Here is a 19,677-nt window from a genome sequence, read left to right as displayed (position 1 = left end):
CTTCTGAAGAAGACAAACCGAGATTGTGTGATTTACTTATGCTTCCCATCTTCATCTATGCTTCTTTCTAAAGTGGCAGAAAATCTTTCCAAATAATGAAGACAATGGCAATAATTTCAACCCTCATAAAAACTTTGGAAGACAATGTAAGAGTTGTCATAGAGAAGGGACAATACATATCTTGGATAAGGAAGAAATTATAGGCATAAAGATGATTGTTAGTTATGCAAAGAGTAATACAATAACTTTAAAAATCCCATGAGCTGGAATGCTGACAAACATGAGAATTTATCAGAAAATTATTGTCTCACTCTGATACTTATTGTAAAATTCAATATACATGCTTACAGAAACATTGGTAGCATTGTTTCTTCTGTTACTCTCTAGAGAAAATACCCAATTTGTAGCAGAGTTTTCCTGTCTCTATATTTCAAATAAAGTGTGATTTGATTAAATGTAAATGAAACTGACTTATCTAAAACAATTTATGATAAGAAATGTCTGTCACTTGACTCCGATTTTAATTCAAAAACAGAATCAAAGGATGGATTTGCCATCTAAGAAAGAATGGCATTTATTTGTAAACAGGAGATAATATTCCTGAGACAGGAATAACTGAAAGTCCTGTTTTGCCAATATTTTCAACTATATCCAACAATACTTTACAACTAAAAATAAGATGGCATTCTTTAAAAAAGAAAGTATATCAAGCTGTGAATGCTAAAATTAGCATGATGTTATCAACATATTTTGTCTTTCCCCCCATTTTTAGCCATTGTGGTTTGCAGTGGATGCTTATAGAACTGAACCAAGGAAACAAACTTTGGAGCTTCCCTGTTTTGAATGTGTCAGCAACTAAGCAGTCAAACCTCTCAGCTTTTTCTCGTTGGAAGCAGATGTGATAGTTGGATTACAGGTGCTACCCCAGCACAAGGCAAGGCAGTCCTGCAATGTGCAATGTAATACAGTACCAATGTGCTGGACCATATCTTTGTCATAATGGTTCCTACTCACTTGGAATAGTACAATCAAGATTAAGTGAGGTTTAATACCACTCTATAAGGCTTTAGTAAGACCACACCTAGAACACTGCATCCAGTTTTGGTCATCACACTATAAAACAGATGTTGGGACACTAGAAAGAATGCAGAGAAGAGCAACCAAGATGATTAGGGGACTGGAGGCTAAAACATATGAAGAACAGTTGCTAGAATTGGGCATGGCTAGTCTAGTGAAGAGAAGGAGCAGGGGAGACATGGTAACAGTGTTCCAATATTTGAGGGGCTGCCACAGAGAGGAGGGGGTCAAGTTATTTTCAAAAGGACCTGAAGGCTGGATGAGGAATAATGGATGGAAACTGATCAAGGAGAGATTCAACCTAGAAATAAGGTGCAATTTTCTGTCAGAACAATAAACCAATGGAATAGCTTGCTTTCAGAAGTTGTGGGAGCTTCATAACTGGATGCTTTCAAGAAGAGATTGGACTGCCATCTGTCAGAAATGGTGTAGGGTTTCCTGCTTGGATGGGAGGTTGGACTAGATGACCTATAAGGTCCCTTCCAACTCTGTTAATGTTAATGTACTCTTATTGACTCACAAAGTTGCAACATATCGCCAGCTTTAAGGTTAAAGATGTAACTTTCAGTGTTTGAAGAGCTTGCCTATAATTGTATTGATGCAATAGGAATAATAAACAATAAAGAACTCTTTTCAACTATATCCAACAATACTTTACAACTAAAAAAAAAAGAAAAAGAAACAGCAGAGTATATTTATGGGATGTGGAATCCAGTGTTATTAGACACATCTTATTTTAGGAATGGCTCAGAAGGACTTTGACCATTTTATGTACTACACCAGCATTAAAATATAACAGATGTAACAAAAAAGTCATGCTTTGGCATATACTCTTCATTTCAGTATGAAGGGAACAAAAAATAAATCTAAGAGACAAATAATAATATGACTAGGCAATTGAGAAAAAATAATACATAATACATAGGAGAGAAGACTCAAAGGAGATTATAGGACAACCATATTGATATGATAACATCGTGAATTCTTATGTCACCTTCCTAATTGCTTAGGTTTAGCAAAGAAGATACAGACTAAAGAAGAGAAGCATCTGTGTAGTCACAATGATAGCAGTTAACAGCAGACACTGTTGATGGAAAGCCGTACCATTCTACGATAAAATTTGGAGCCTATATCCTCCCCCCTCTCTCTCAGCTTTGCAAGATCCTTGTAATGAGGCATTGGTATCTCCAGAATAATGAGCTAAGGAATGCAGTTCCAATTTCAGGTGTGATTTCACACACTAAAGAATCAGATCAATACGACCAGCAGCAGGCCGTTCAATACCTCCTGAATTATTGCTTCATTTTTCTTCTTATTATAGATGAGTTGTGTTATCATTTTCCTCAAATCAATATTTTACAACCTTTTTTATCCGTTTCTCCATAAATTTTGTGATTACTTTAAACTGGGAATTCCGGTACACTAAATAAGATGCAGTATCTGAAAAGTAGTGAGTGTACTAGCATTCCCCCCCTCCCTCTTTTTTCCCCACTTAACAACACAAACACTATGCCAGGGTGAAAGGGGCAGGTTTATAGGACTATGATTGGTAAGATTTTCATTCAGCTTGAAAGATAATTGACTTTTGTACATAGAAGTAGTTTTTGTACTTTTTTTTTTAAAAAGGATGTTTTTTTAAATATTGTGTTTAAAACAGAGACCTCAGACCTACATGACATGCCTCTGAAATTTAATGGCAAGCAAACTTTACCTTGGAATCACCACCACACATGATTTCACTTAAAGGGCCAACATAATTCAGTGAAATAGTTTCTTATTAAGAAGATAATTCAGTGCACCTTGGAATGATTTAATTAGCTTCCAGCGCTGTCTCCTGCTAAGTGTTTAAAGTGTCTGCAAATCAAATCATGTTAACTCATCTGCTGCAAAACTCTTAGAGTGCCTTCTTAGACGTTAATGGAAGCTGCTCATTGGAGAGGAAGCAACGTAAGTTAATTACTGAGTGATTTGGGTGTTGTACTCAAACCCATACCAAGGGTATGGAGGTTATCTGTTCCTAGCCCTAACAATCTTCTAAAGTCTTGAATCCATATGCTACTAAATTCTTCTTGTCATTACCTGTACCTAGGAGAAACAGTGATTCATAAGGCAACAATTTAGGTAGCTAAAGTTGGCTAAGTTACAAAATGTATCCAAAATCCAGGACCCCTGATGCCTAAGGAATGAAATTTGGGGAAGTTGTGGATGCTTCAGGCCATTGAGGATTTGCAACCTCTACCTAATGAACTCCTCAGTTTATATAACAATGATGAACTTGTTGCATATACATTCAGGGAGAATATCAGACAATGCAATTGCTTTTTTAAATGGCATTCTTTGGTGCCAAAGAGGTCCTTCCAACTAAGAATGATGGAGAACTTTTGTGATTAATAAGCCGTGGTGGCACAGTGGTTAGAATGTAGTATTGAAGGCTAATTTTGCTGACTGCCCGGAGTTGGATCTTCACTGGTTCAAGGTTGACTTAGCCATCCATTCTACCAAGGTTGGTAAAATGTGGATTCAGATTGTTGAGGCAAAATGCTGACTCTGTAAACAACTTAGAGCAGGCTGTAACGCACTGTGGAGTGGTATATAAGTGTAAGTGCTATTCATATTATTTAAGGGCAAATCCATCATTTCATTGAAGATTTAATGCCAGATCCCAACCAGCAAGCCAAATTTATTCAAATTTACTTCATGGAGCCTCAAGGCAAGGTACCAAACAATACTGAAACTGAACCAACATTATGGCTAATTATATTGAAATAATGAGATGGTTTGCAAATAATTTCAGAATCCCATTGTTCTCATGACAGTTTACAATAATAATGTGTTTAATAACTTTTTAAGAGGTTCCAAAATACACTGTTGATATGATTGCTAAGATTGAATGCAAGAGGCTTAGTTACATCTAGATGAATCAAGCAATCTTGAGATCAACAACATACAGAACTCTGACTGATGTATAGAATGATGATTATGATTTTAGAAACATTGGAAGGTGCATCTTCCTTACTTCAATATTTATTGGTGGAAAAATATATAATGGAATGATGTTAAGATGCCATGATGTATTATATATGTATATGGAAGCATGACCATGTTTGATTTTCTATTATGATGACATGTAATCCATGAGAACTGGATTTGAAATCAATCCATGACACTTATGGAACCAGTTCAAGAATACAGTATGTGAAGATTTTTTCCAAATCAAGAGAGAAATTTGGAAAAACACTTGAAGAATATACTTGCCAAAACCAATAAATGGTACAATTAATCAAAATAGCTGTGATCAGGAATTATTGCATGAAATGCAATACAATAGAAACAAATATCAGGGATTTATATTACACAATGAAACCCTATTGAATAATGAGCAAAGAGCAGTATATGATTGTCTGCAAGTACTTGCAAAGCAACATTTCTTCATCAATTTTTATCAATGCACCAGGAGGTATGGGAAAGGCATTTGTTATCAACTTGATCCTTGCTGAAGTTAAAAGATACGGAGATATTGCCATTGCTGTAACATCATCTGGTATTGCAACAACATTGATGCTTGGTGTTAGGACAGGGCATTCACAATTCAAGATACCTCTCGCAGTAAATGAAGATACTGTTTGGAAAAAGCTCCAGTACTGCAAATTTGCTTTCGCATGTAAAATTATTGTCTGGGACAAGAGCTCCAGTGATTAGGAAGGAGAGCTTTGAAGCCATCGACTGGATTCTTCTCAATATATGTGGCAAGAATGAGGCCTTTGGGGGAATTTTAACCATTTGCTGTCATGATTTCCATTAGCTTTTTCAATCCCATTAGCTTTTACAATTGTGAAAAGAGGAAATGATGCTGATGTGGAGAATTTATACATTTAAAAAAAATCATACGGAGAACCTTTGTTAAGATTCAGTTGAAGAGAAAACATGATTGATGGATGGAGAAGGAAAATATTCTGTGTTCTGATTGGATGTTGGAGTCAATATTCAGAAAATTCAAAATGAAGAAATTGAATTACTTGAAGATATAGTTCTTCCAGCAAGAACTATGGAAGAATATATAGATTTCATCTACCCAACATTTAACAGTCCTGCAGAACTGTTCTCAAAGAACTCTTGGTACCCCTTAATTAGATGATGAGAAAAATCAATGCCACATGCATCAGACTCTTTCTTGCAATGATGAAAGACTATAGTTCCTTCAATGCTGTTAGGAGAGGAGTTAATGCTATTCATAATCAACATAATTTCTTGATTCAATTGAACTCTCTGGATTGCCACCACATAAACTGGAAATGAAAACAGAATTTCCCATCATTTTAAGAATCTTCCAAGGCTTTGTAACAGAAAATGAATGATCATGGGAGAACTCCACAACAATGGTGCATTCAAAAATGACATTGTCACAATTCCAATAATTGTGCTCAATGTATCAGAAGGTGAAGTGATCCTTCTTCAGTAGACACAGTTTCTAATGCAGTCATGCTTTGCTCTCACTGTACATAAAGCACAAGAACAAACCGTAGAGAATGTGCTGATTTATCTGGAGAAACCAGTACTCCAGCATAATTGGCTGTATGTCACTTTAAGCCAAGAAAAAAGGAAATGAAAATGTTAGAGTATTCTTAAAGATCAAACACAAATGTTGATATCAGAAGTGTCTTTTGTTAAACAAAAAATGTATATTTGTCTAGTAGCTAGTCATCTTTCTTCTTTAATAAAATGATGTTTTCTGTTTAATTTTAAAACCAAACTAAGATAGTAACCAATGTCGTGAATTGCTCCTGAAAGGATATTGCAAACTAGTACATCTTGCACAACAGAAATGCAATGTGAGTTAACCTAAGGGTGTCCAACACAGTGTGCAATGCTGCATTCTGGACCAGTTGTAGTTTTCAGGTGGTTTTTCAAGGCTGTAAAACCAGTTAACTGCCTTGGCTAGCTTGAACATGCCAAAATGCTCAGGGTTTAAGAAAGCAGATGGTAGATGGTATCATTCAAAAGTATTTTAATTTTATTCTCAGGCCTCATAAACTAAAAGTGATCTAATTAAATTTGTCAAGATGATAACTGTACACATTAGTATACACTGTACTAAAAGCAATATTCAAACTGAAACAAAAACCAGTAATTTTATCCTCAAAATGCCTTGTTTGTCACATCCTTCTGATTTATTTTTATTTACAGCCTGTTGTTTCTTAATAATTCAACTTACATGGGAATTTTTATCCCTGTCACAACAACCTTATTAGGTAGACTGAGAAAGAATGATAGGCCAAAGTCAACCTGTGAGATGCCATAGTTTGGGGTAGACTTAAACCTGAGTCTCCCTATTCCTAGTCACACACTCTTATCTACTATAATGTGCTGCCTTAGTGGAATCCAACATACGGTTTTCCAATCTAGATGACAATAAGTCTTTGATCATCTAAAGATCTCTACTTGAGGATCCAGCAGTTATCTTAAAAGATATTGGCAAGCTCAATAACAGATAGACCAATAGATTTTACCAGGTACACAGAGGATGGATTTTTTTTTAGGAACCTGTTTTTAAATCTTTGCTTCTCCTTGCTCTATAACATTTTCATGTACATTCATCTCTATTGTTATTATATATTGCCCACATTATATATGTAAGACCATTTATAGAAGAGGCCAGAGAAGGATTTAAAAGGCTTCATTTATAGTTGTGTGCCACAAGATGATCTTTAGAAACAGCTCATTCTATTTGTTAAGCATCAAAACTATTGTTTTTTTAATGCCATTGAACCAATGTTTTGCAATTAGTTGGTGAACTGCAACCACCTATCCATCGTCAAGCAGAGGTTGAAGCCCTCCATTAATTGCAACAATATGTGGCCTGAATATATCAGCTATGGGATTTTATCATTGTAGGATAAAAAATAATTGGTAGCATCATCTTGGCAATTAAAAATAAGAACAAGTATCAAAAACATGATTTCCATTCATCCATTCTTCATTCATTCATCTTATATTCTGCTTTTCTGCTCAGTTGTACATTCAAAGACGCTAATTCTTTTTTTAGAATACAAAAAGTTCAAAACATAGAATAACAGCCTAGTTATATTCTTGGAATATAACATTTCTATCATGACCTAGCATTGTTCCCAAGGATATTCTGCCTCTCCAGTACTAAAAGCAGCCATGCCATCACTGGAAATAAAAGCAAAGGGGAAAAAAACTTTCCCAACCAACTCATTTTTCAAATATTAATGCAAGTTTAAAAATTTTCTATCTTTCTTCCCCCTTCTAAATTAATTTAGAGAACATTTCTTTTTTTCCATGGGAACAAAAGGTCTTCTAAAAGTTAAGATGTATTCTGTCTAGGAATATATCAGGCTATTGTAGGCCTTCTTTTTTATTATTTCTGTGGTATTTTTACAGGTATATTTATGGCTACAATCAAAATTCATGCTTATTGAGAGGTCCTCTTTTCAACTTGAGGCATGCTCCCCAAAATATATATTTGGTTACAAAGTACAAAGTAGATCTAGAGTTATAAGAATGGCTTACTAACATTCCTTCAATTGCAAAATATTAACTGATTTTATAATATAGAACAAATTTTAAACCTATATTTATAAATTTTGAAGAAAGAAATATTCAAACTATTATTTCTTGGTGTTTTGCAAGGAAGTCCTGGGTGGGAGGGATTCATAAAGACTCTTTAATTAACCCTAGATTTTCGGAAAGTCAGGATAAGGGTTTCCTGCTGGTAACTACTAGTGCCAGGTGCAAATGAACAAGCAGGGTAAAGTGGCAGCTCCCAGGGCCAGGAGGTTAACCACAATTTATATTCTAAAGAAGAAAGTGCCACATTATGTTGGCTGAGCAGAACGGGTGGAGAGCTGGTTGGACAACATGACATTTTCACCTTGTTATAAGAGAAAACTACACTAGTCCCTTTTCAGGAAAAGCCAATTTAATTTTTGAGCACTTAATCAGTCGTCATATTAGTGGAGTAAATGTACCACAAGCAACTACACATTGAAACACTATACTAAGATAAAGATTGATTCCTCTAAACATTGTATAAAGCACTATAATCTATTGCAATCAGTGTTGAGAATCTTGTGATGGATACTTAATTTGAAAGCTCATCAAACTTTTTCATAATTGCAGTCCAGTTTTTTTTTGGGGGGGGGTGAATGGAAAATACAGAAAAAATTAGGGGCTTTAATCATTAGCATTAAATGCTGTATTGCAGATGTAGCTAGAGAACTACTCTAGGACGTAAAAAACTGGAGTTTATGTAATTTAGGGAAGGTCACAATTTCTTAGTCTGAAAAGCAAACCATAAACATTCCCTGAATTAAATATTACTTAGGGAGTTCCATATCCCCAAATCTGTAATCTGTATTTCCACAATCAAATTTATTTATTTATTTATCACATTTACATGCGGCCTGACTCCCAACAATTTTGGATGGTATTATGTGTATTCTCTTCTTCAGTGAATGAGCCCTTATTCATGTACAATGGCTATATAAATATAGGGTATAGCCTTAAAGAAGGCAAAGAAATAATGGAAAACATATGCAAAATAAATTTCAGTAACTGTACATCTATATATTGTAAAAGCCGCAATGAAAAGAAATATTTTACTATCTATTAAAGTTGAATAACAATTACAACCAACTTATATTTGCTGGAAACTTGAGGAGTAAAAACTCCAAACTTTGCCCCCATTTTCATAATTGATCTTTTAATCCTTTACTCTTAATGTATAGTTTAGAAATTGCATCACATTGTAAAAAGATCATATGATAAACAGTTTACAACCTATAACAGTCTAGCTGTTTGATTATGTTCTTATCAACTTTTCCAAAATTATGGTGTTATCAACAGAAAAATATTCTTTACCACCTATTATTTAAATTATGAATTGGACCTTGGTTTATGGACTATCTTTTTTTTTTTGTGGTCAGTCCATTTGGAGGATGGAGAATGGAATAAAGAATTAAAATTTCAATTACTCATTTCACAACTTTGTAACTTCTTTATAGTAGATCAGAAAAGTCAAGATTTTTAAGACTCAGGTATCCTTAAGAATAACAGAATAACAGAGTCAGAAAGGACCTTGGAGATCTTCTAGTCCAACCCACTGCACAGCCAGGAAACCTTATACCATTTCAGACAAATAATTGTCTGATCTTCTCTTAAAAACTACCAGGGTAGGAGCATTCACGACTTCTGGAGGCAAATTGTTCCACTTATTAATTGTTCTGTCAGGGAATTAGTTTTCCTTAGTTCTAGGTTGCTTCTCTCCCTGATTAGTTTCCATCCATTGCTTCTTTTTCTGCCTCTAGGTGCATTGGATAATAGCTTGACTCCTTCTTCTTTGTGGCAATCCCTGAGATATTGAAATACTCCTATCAAGTCTCCCCTAGTCTTTTTTTTTATTAAACTAGACACACTCAATTAAAGAACCCATTCTTTAATTGGGTTCATTTATTTCATTTCCAATCCCCTAATTATCTTTGTTGCTCTTCTCTGTACTCTTTCTAGAGTCTCAATACACTTTTTTTACATCATGGAGACCAAAACTGGATGCAGATTTGAACTTCCTTTCTAAGGAAGTTTAGTAGTAATACACTTACTCAAAATAATAAATTTCTCTTTATAACTAACACTGCATTAAATATGCAGATATTATACATACATACATACATACATACATACATACATACATACATACATATATATATATATATATATATATATATTTATCAGCACAAATAAAACACACACACACACACATATATATACATATATACATATATACACATATACACACATACACATACACATACACATACACATACACATACACATACACATACACATACACATACACATACACATACACATACACATACACATACACATACACATACACACATACATACATACATACATACATACATACATACATACATACATACACACATATATATATATATATATATATATATATATATATATATATATATATATATATATATATATATATATATATATATATATATATATATATATATATATATATATATATATATATATGATTACCACCACATTTTAGTCAGCTAGAAAGCAAACTTTGATTTTATTGTCTCAAATACCAACACTAATGTTCTATCCCTCCTAAGATAACTAGAGGTGTTCTTGCCAGGATGGCCTATTTCAATGTGATATCAATGAATTAGTGATTAGCTCTTTTTTACTGATAACTTTTATCAGTATTTTAACAATTACAATTATTTCCTGTATCTTCTTCTTGATGCAAGATGCTGAGCTTATCTTCAAAGCAAAACAAAAAGTGACAGAAAAGCAAGTTAAATCAAAAATATGATTTTAAATATATCCTCCCCCATACCCACCAGCTAAAGTAGTAACTAAATTATAAACACAGACAAAAATCCTGAAAGTGCCAACTTCTGCAACTAGAGCTGTTAACTTTATTTGAATGTAATGCTGGATAATTCTCTATAAATATGTGTATGTTACATTTGTGTGTCTAACATAATATAATATATGCAGCTCAGGATTAACCACTGGAATATTTGGTACTCTCTGAAGTTGACTGTTTATTTGAAGATGTTTCATTACCCAGCTAGGTAATATCATCAGAGCTAGTGAGTGTGGGATTTGCTCAGCCATCAATAGACAAAAGAGATAAACCAAATTTATATATCATTCAAAAGAGATATTATTTTAAAAAGCTAATTAGCCAGAATACATCCTCTCCAGCAGCCAACCAGATAAGCAGGGATTAACACCAGACAAGCAATCAAGCAGAAAACAACACCCTAATCAAGAAACTACCAAGAGAAAACCAACCCTCACTAGCACTGGCAAGGTAAGCTATTGTATATAAACAGAGAGCAAGCCCCATGCTCATTAGTACATATGATGTTACCTGGATCTCTGCAAGGGCAATGAATGCATTCAGTCTACTTATTTGGATCCATTGAGAAGATTCTGAACTATTGGCAACAGTTCTTTCAACCCTGGCCAATATGAAGAGAGTCAGTGCATTGGCCTCTGCCTAATCAATGAGCTCAAGTGGCTCCTGTGTTTAGTAAGGAACCAAGGGACTGGAAACAACTAAAATCTGTCTAGTGTAACAGTGCTAGAAAATAAGAAGATAAAACTGAGCACTGTTACAAAATCAGACAAGAGACTATGCAGTGTCAGCATGGGTTACAAAGCACCGGTTCTTCTCTGCACTTATTTCATATGCAGATTCTCACCCAGCAACTCCCTTTAAAGTAACTAGACCCATTTAGAAAATGGTAGATAGAAAAAAGGCATGCTATATGAGTTTGTAGGATTTTTAGTGGAGGAAGTAGCTTACATTTGTTGCTTACATGGCAACATATAGAATCTGTTGATGAGCAAGATTGTTTTTGAATTTGCCAAGACTGATGAAGTAAATAGAGCCCTGGGTAGCTTGAACACTATCACACTATCACTTATCAGGATTGTGTTTGACGGTGGGGGGGGGGAGAGAGGTGGCCGCAGCCCGCTTGATGCCACTTGTGTCAGGGGTGCCTATGGTCGTCCATGTGCTCTGCCAAAGAAAACGGGTTCCCGAGCTCTGTTTTTGCCTTCACAGCCTCCTGCAACCCTCTGCCAGCAAAAACGGAGCTCAGGAGGGTCACATGTGGCCCTCCCGAGCTCCGTTGTTGGTGGCAGAAGCATCACAAGCTGGTCCTTCACTGTTTTCAGGGCAACCTCATGGGCCAGATCTAAGTACCCGGCAGGCTGGGTGTGGGCCTTGAGTTTGACACCCCTGACCTAGAGGCTTGATCTTTCCTGGCTCATTCATGGTTGCAAGCAGGATGTGGCTGGATATGGAAGACTTTCTTTAGGTGAGGGCATGTCCCAACTTGCCTTGAAACAGAGAGGAATGTGCTTTCTTCTAAAGAAAGCACATCTGGATCCAACCAAAACTCACAACTTCTGCTCTGTTTTCATCTTTTCATTTTTAAAGAAGGTGGTGAGGAAAATGGTGGATGTAGAATATAGGCAAAATAGATTATATGAATCCTTTTCAGCCCAGTCTTGGAACAGAAATGGCATTGGTCACTGCATTAGGTGACCTACATCTGGACTTAGATGGGGGGAATGTCCTATTAGACCATTCAGCCTTATTAATACCATCAACAGTGGCATCCTGTGCTGTCTGTGTTCAGAGTTAGTGGCATCAGTAGGATAAGAACAATTATCAGTGGCTCTGAACCTACTGATACTAATTAATACTTATACAAAATGAATATCATTACTAGAACTAATCACCTTCCCTTTATATAAAATTCAGTGTATATGTACTTAGAAGAAAGTCCCACGGAGTGCCTCCAAAGAGTATGCAAGACTTAGCCTAAACATTCAAGTATTAATGGTTTTGTTTCTTCTTGTAAATGGAATACTATCCAGAGTCTGTCAGGATTGTAGTATAAATATTGTTAAACAAATAAATCTGTTTTCCTTGTAGCTAATTGTAAAAGAAATTTAAACACAGCCCTCAGTTAAATGAATAATCATGTATACTGGTTTCCATAAAATACTTCAACATTTGTAACATTTCTCTCTGCTCACAGATCATTAGTTAAAGTTATCACAGATGAAACTTCTAAGTTGTTGGCAGTTAAAAGAAGGGGAGGAAGAATCTAAATAATGGTCACTAGACACTTTCTTTGAGATTTAAGCATTTAGCAGTAAATGGAGAAAAAAAACGGTTTACAGACAGGTGGCCTGAGGGGATATTTTGCTGAACACTGATTAAAAATAATTTCTTCTAAATAAGACCTAACCACAAAATGAGCCATTAACAGAGACATTTTCACCAGACAGAAATGTATTCTTAAATGTCTTTGTACCCCTCACATGCTTGCTTGTTTTCTTTCTTTCTTTCTTTCTTTCTTTCTTTCTTTCTTTCTTTCTTTCTTTCTCTTTCTTTCTTTCTTTCTTTCTTTCTTTCTTTCTCTCTCCCTCTCTCCCCCTCCTTTCTTCCTTCCTTTTCCCATTCTCCATTGCAGGATAAATAAACAGCAAGTGATGTCTCACTGTTTTCAGCCAAAAACAGAGGCCAAACTCCTCTGAGAAAACATTTGGCCTCTGTGGTTTCATAAAACGTTCCAGAACACTGAATTCACTGACAACACTATGGAAAAACTCCCATCTATTTGAATGTGATTGTGGAATGTTACAGTATCAAAACTTCCAATTGGTCCATTTCCTGTAGACCCATAATAAGACTCACAGGGTGGAGGGGCAATGTGGGAGTTAAAAGAAGTTCTCATGGGAAAAATGAATGGCAAGACATTCTAGCTTTAAAAGAAACAGCTAATCTGCTAGTCTGATTGTTCTCCGAAATTTACAATGAACTAATAATCCTAATTAAAACCACTTGGCCCAGTTCTGTAAAGCATCATAGCTTTTTCTATGCTTCGGTTGTGCACACCACAGTCTGTTATTTCCCTGTTTTTTCCTGAGCACTAACAAAGTGCTGACTTTGTCAGGGCAGCCGAGCTAATTTTGTGAGCTCAGTGTGAAACCTTAGCTAAACAAAATTGTAGTAATTTTCCTTAATTTGTAATAGTGATTGGAGTGCAAACTAAATTTTCCTCATGGGTCAATCCTATAATTTTCAATTAACTAAACTGATCGCCAGGCTTGCTCTATTCCTGCATTTTGTTTAAAGGACTTGGAGGCATTTCTGGAGGTGAGAAGTAAGTGTGTTTATTACTTGTGTGTAAGAGAAAAAGATAAAAACGGGAGGGGTAGGAGAAATTCCCTCTTTTTTTAAACTATAGCAACCATCCTACATGTATTATCTGGAGCCCTTTATGCTCACTATATTAAAAAGTTTAATAACAAAATTCCCACACATAAGAACAACCCCCCACCCACCCACTCACATCCTTCCTACTGTAATAAGTGACTGTGAGTAGAAAGGAGTGAAAGAAGCTAAAATGCAAGTCTGAATGCAGAAAAATCAGAACTGCTGCAAACCAGGGTTTGAGCTGGGGATATAAATCACTGCCTGTGATAGATGCAACTGGTTCCCCTTCCCAACATTGTTTCTTTACTTTAAAGGCGTGTATAGGAAAGAGGGTGTTGAATTAAGCAAGAGTATAAACTGAAAGTGTAGATCTCAACCCATTTCTCATGTAAAATTCATGACAGAGGAGTAGTGGCCTTGTGAAATAAACCCAGGCCAGATAAAAGAAGACAATGGGTATGTGGAATAAAGGAAAATGCATCAAAATTCTTCAGTGTGTTGGTATCAGTACAATGGTAGCTACATCCAGAGTTAAGGAAGGGAAAACTACAGTACTGCACACTAGAGCAAATAAGCTTTCACAAGGACTGTGGGAAAGGGATGTCCTTATGGACATCCAGAAGAAGAACAAATAAAAGTGTCTGCAGTTAAAAGGAAGGGGGCACTGGTGCTATTGATTCAATTTTTGCTGTATCCAGAAGTCATGGCAATCAAACAAACAAAGCAGATAACAACTATGTGAACGTGGAGAGACACAGAGTCCAGTCCATCTGATGGTATATCACAGTGATGGCAAATATTTTCAGCATCCAGTGCCCAAACCAAAACACTTTTGCATGTGCCAGAGTGCCAGAAACCCAAAGACCAGCTGGCTGGCACATGTATGCCTTTTTTGGCTGTTTTCAGGCCATTTTTCAGGCTGTTCTCAGCCCCCAAAACACACTGGATATGCCAAAAAAACAGCCTGAAAATGACCCGGAAGATGGCATGAAAATGGCCCAGAAAATGCCCCCAAAACCAGCCTGTTTTGGGGGCATTTGGGGGCATTTTCTGGTGCTCCAATGCTCGCAAAGACCAGCTGCTGGACACCAGAAGAGCAACTGGCAATGGCACACATGCGCACAGAGAGGGCTCTGCGTGCCACTCTGGCAGGCGTGCCATAGGTTCGCCATCACGGGTGTATCATCTACCACCGGGAACTAATAATGATTTATTTTTGACCAATGACAAAGCTAAGAAGATGGTGTCATGCTAGCATTTGAAGTATGATATAGACACAGAAGAAGAAGAATGCCAATCAAATTGGTTGTTGTAAAACAAAATAATGGGGAACTATTCAAAGATTTCATCAAAACTTTTGAATTCTATGGGATTCTATTTAGTCTATTACATTTTGTGGGTATTGTTAATTTGCAAACAAAGACACACAGAAACAAACTATACATTGTTATGTGATCTGATAAGAAACTTCACTGAAGCACTTTTGAATAAATCTGAATATTGCACTGTAAGTAGGAATTGGCATTGGATGATCAAGTTTTAATTTCACTATCATTTTCAAACATAAATGTGCTGAAAAATTATGGTCATATATCTGTGGCAGTTTCTGGCACATGTCCTGAAGCCAGGTTATTCAAACACAGTCCTTCCAAAATTCTCCTCATGCTTAGCACTGTGTTATCACTCTGTACGTCTGGTGAATGCAGTGGAGATAACTCAGGAAAGCTGCCAAACGTTCATTTACTACACAGTCAAACTGAGTTTTTCAGTGTTAGCAGGCTGATACAGTACTCAGAAAAATGTTTTCATGTAGATATGTATTACATTTGTCCAATTTGGTCAGGAACGTTGGGCATGTTGCAGGAATGTCAGCTGCCATAGAAACTATGTAGGAGACATGCCTTCTCTGCTGTGTAGAACCTATTCCCTAGAATATTCTCCCTTCACATACCGGGATGACCCCCAACCCTGTTGGACCTTTGCAAGACAGTGAAGACTTAATTTTATGTTCAGTTTATGCTCAAGTGTTAGGGGCCCATTTCTTCACTATATTAAAATCTATGGAAGCAGTCTTTCCTGTTGTCATATATATTTATTTTCTACTGTTTTGATTCCTTTGTTTTTCATTTTTTATTTTATGATGTTTACAGCTCAGAGTAATTTGTTGAGATAGCTAGATAGATGATAGATGTTAAATGATGATGATGATAGATAGATAGGTAGGTAGGTAGGTAGGTAGGTAGGTAGGTAGGTAGGTAGATAGATAGATAGATAGATAGATAGATAGATAGATAGATAGATAGATAGATAGATAATCTTTATAGCCTCCAAATGTACTTTAATGTATCATCCATTTATTCCTATTCCTAGTGGTCAGTGCAATCAAACATATAATCTTGACTTCTTGACTCTTTGATTTCTGAATTGACCATTTATAATGGAAATTTCCATATTATTACCTGAGAGTATGGGAAACATCCTTGGAGAGAGGGGTCTTCTACAACTATGCCCATATTAGAGCTGGCCAAGTGAATAAAGGCGCTAGTGAGGTCCCATTATAAGATGTAGAATAGGTATAATTTCATTGTTTGTATTCTCTGCTCCCAACCCCACCAGCAGTAACATTCTGCATTTAGCTTCAGAAGATAAGAATCTTTTGAACAAGGGTTTTAAAGATACCTTAAATCCAGGAATAACTAGATAAGAAAGCTATCTAGAAGTATAACTAGTGTACTACTGAAATGGAGAGTGGGATTATTTGAATTGAGGACAGAATTTCCATTGGTTTTGCTGGAATATTCTGACTTTTTTTTTTAAACATCAACCAGCTATTTCTCCAAGTATTTTGATACAAATATTTCGAAGTACACACTCATAACTACAGTAGCATAGCTAAGTGTCCAGGACTGGCACACATTTTTAAAATGGCACTAGAGAAACTTTGTTCAGTTCCTCGGTCATTAGTCTATGTGATTCAGTTTATCCATCTTGTTTTTTACCATTATTTATAATCAAAAACATAAAATGTTCTCTGAGCTGTGGTGAGCTTGTTATGGGGAAGGTTATCAGTTCTGATTTTCTGCAGTTTATTACTTTTCTTTTCCTCACTTGGCCTATTATAGGTAGGTAGGTAGGTAGGTAGGTAGGTAAGATGGAAGGAAGGAAGGAAGGAAGGAAGGAAGGAAGGAAGGAAGGAAGGAAGGAAGGAAGGAAGGAAATGAATAATTTTTGGTTTGTTTGTTTATTCACATTTTCTCCATTTGTATGTGGGAGTTTTGCATATATGCTGAAGAAAAACAAATATTCTTGCACTGATTGAAAATTGGATGTGTTTCTCATCCATCTCTAATTACCAATATGCTCATTATCTCTAGCTCTGTTTTTTATCTGTTTGTTGTTTCTATATTGCTAATCATGGGTGTAAACTTCATGAGGTGACAAGACATTTGCCTCCAGGCCAAGTCCCACTGAGGGCTGGTCTATCAAATCAGTTGGAGCCATCATACTCTTACAAGCTTCAATTCAACAAGCATACTACTGTAACTGTGGTTAGAAGACCCTCTAGTATCATGCAGCTGCTGTAACTCCCAACTTTCCACACAACACTAAAAAGGCTGAAACTCCATTTCTCCTGTTGTGTGTTCTCCTTTACTATGGTAAAGGATGCCTGTTATTTGACTGCAGCCTCCTTATCCATCTCTTCTACCAGCAGGGGAAATGACAATTGTACATACATACCAGGCTACTAAGATAGTACTATTGACAGGAAGTCAAGGACCTGGAGTTTGTGTAGTTGTCATCTGGCAGGGAAAAATATTTCTCTTTTAAAATAAAGGCAGCATTGTGTTTTCTGTGAAAAGATTTTTGGCAATTATGAGATTGATTGATTGATTGATTGATTGGCTGATGAAATGGGAGGGATTCACTTTTTAGAAACCTCATTTATACTCCTCTTAAAACTTGTAAAATAGGAAAACACAACAACAACAAAAATTTGTTCCAGTGTTTCCAGAGATGTCCTCATTCATCTAGGAATCAAAAGCTGAGGCACCAACCCAAGGAAAGTCACCTCTTGTTTATAAAAAGTAGAAAGGCTCTTAAGATATATGGGGGAAATATCTATACTATCAAATACTTGAGAGGGGCATGGACTTCTGAAAACACACAAAAGACCTCAAACAAATATAGAAAACATATTCAGCAACTATAGAATACTAGGATGATGGCTCAGAACTTCTCCTGATAATCAACAGAGAATAATAGCCCATTGTTAGTTGGACAGCAACAAATCCAGATAATTTCTCAAGTCATTAGAGGACATATATTTCTTCCTTCTAAAAAAAGTTATCAGACCTGTAATAGGTTCCATATGTATCATTCTATCTAATTCTATGATCACTGTTTTATGTCGCCTCGAGCTTTAGTTTGTGAGAAGGCAGAATACAGATCTAAAAAGCAAACACAGTGCTGATTCCTGTCACCTGACACTCAATCTTTCAAATTTCTTTCTTTCAAAAAACCTCAAACAAATATAGAAAACATATTCAGCAACTATAGAATACTAGGATGATGGCTCAGAACTTCTCCTGATAATCAACAGAGAATAATAGCCCATTGTTAGTTGGACAGGAACTTTGATGACAGCCATGTCATCAAAACCTTTTCCTCACACTGTGAACTTGATTTTTAGTCAAATTGTGATGTTATTATTTTTCATTTGAAATATAAGTCTTAATGAATTAGTGGTTGGATGTTTCACAGCGTACAAATTATTATTTGAATTGTCATGTGAAAAAAAGAAGAAAGTTTCTTTGTGTTGGAAGACTCTGCATTAATTTGGAATATTCATTACTACAATGCATAGTCTCAAAGTAGCAACACCACCAAACATTGGTCAGCTATATCTTTTCAGATAAAAAACTATATTTAAATTAAAGCAACATTACCTGTGTAGATAAATCTTCCAGGTGTGCCTTTACAGAACTGCTTGGATTTATAGGACAATGTAACTTCTACAACACCAGGAATATGTCGGGGTGGTGTTTGAACTCTGATAGCATGTGGCGTAATAAGCTAGAAGAAATTGTAAGAATAGAGGAAATTGGTTAGATATAGAATAGTTATGTAATAACATATTTTTTTCACATCACACTATAACACTTTGGAATATATAATTAACCTGTCATTGTTTGAATGTATTCTTGGAATAACTAGCATAAAAGCCAATGACAACAATATTTGCAAATGTTATTTCCCAGACATAATTATATTAGCTTTGTTTTCGTACATAGCAAGCATTTATTTTGGGGTATGAGAATTTCTTGTGACAAACCACAACTTTTGATTGAACCAACTTGCAATCTCTATACTAAGGAATCCCACAGGATTTCCATTTTACTCCCCTAGCATATGCCAGATCAGATATGAGTGTCATATTAGAAAACTATCAAGCAAAAAGTGAGGGCTTTTCACATTTCAGTGAAGGCAATGGAAAAAATAAGCACGTTTATGTTTTCTCTCTGACAATGACATGTATTCAGAGGGCTTAACTTTAATATATTTACCCTGTTTCACTGCATTATCTGTGATGCAATAGGGGATTCCTTTGTTGTAATAGTCCATCACTATTTTTCAGAATTAGAATTCCAACTGAAATCCCAAACTTATATTATAATATTGTTCTGTGCAGAATACTTCATTAAACAGAGCACAAGGTTGACCTCATATACTTGTTCTGGTTCATCTGGGAGATTCTGGGTTTGTATGCTATAAAATATATACTATAGCTTTTGAAG

General features: G+C 35.7%; 1 protein-coding gene across 8 annotated transcripts in view; it reads right to left on the bottom strand.

Moving 5' to 3' along the window:
* Positions 1-19,677, bottom strand: part of EBF1 (EBF transcription factor 1) — a 359,655-nt gene that overhangs the window by 44,966 nt on the left and 295,012 nt on the right. For all 8 annotated transcript variants that reach the window (XM_014059163.2, XM_014059169.2, XM_014059167.2 and 5 more), the window contains exon 10: positions 18,829-18,955. In XM_014059163.2, the coding sequence (XP_013914638.1) occupies positions 18,829-18,955 (127 nt within the window). The remainder of the gene's footprint in view (positions 1-18,828; positions 18,956-19,677) is intronic.

This window comes from Thamnophis sirtalis, unplaced genomic scaffold (genome assembly GCF_051295495.1).
Source record: "Thamnophis sirtalis isolate CommonGarterSnake01/CBP01778 unplaced genomic scaffold, rThaSir2_p1.2 scaffold_3, whole genome shotgun sequence".
Taxonomy (NCBI): domain Eukaryota; kingdom Metazoa; phylum Chordata; class Lepidosauria; order Squamata; family Natricidae; genus Thamnophis; species Thamnophis sirtalis.
This window is presented reverse-complemented; position numbering and strand designations above follow the sequence as displayed.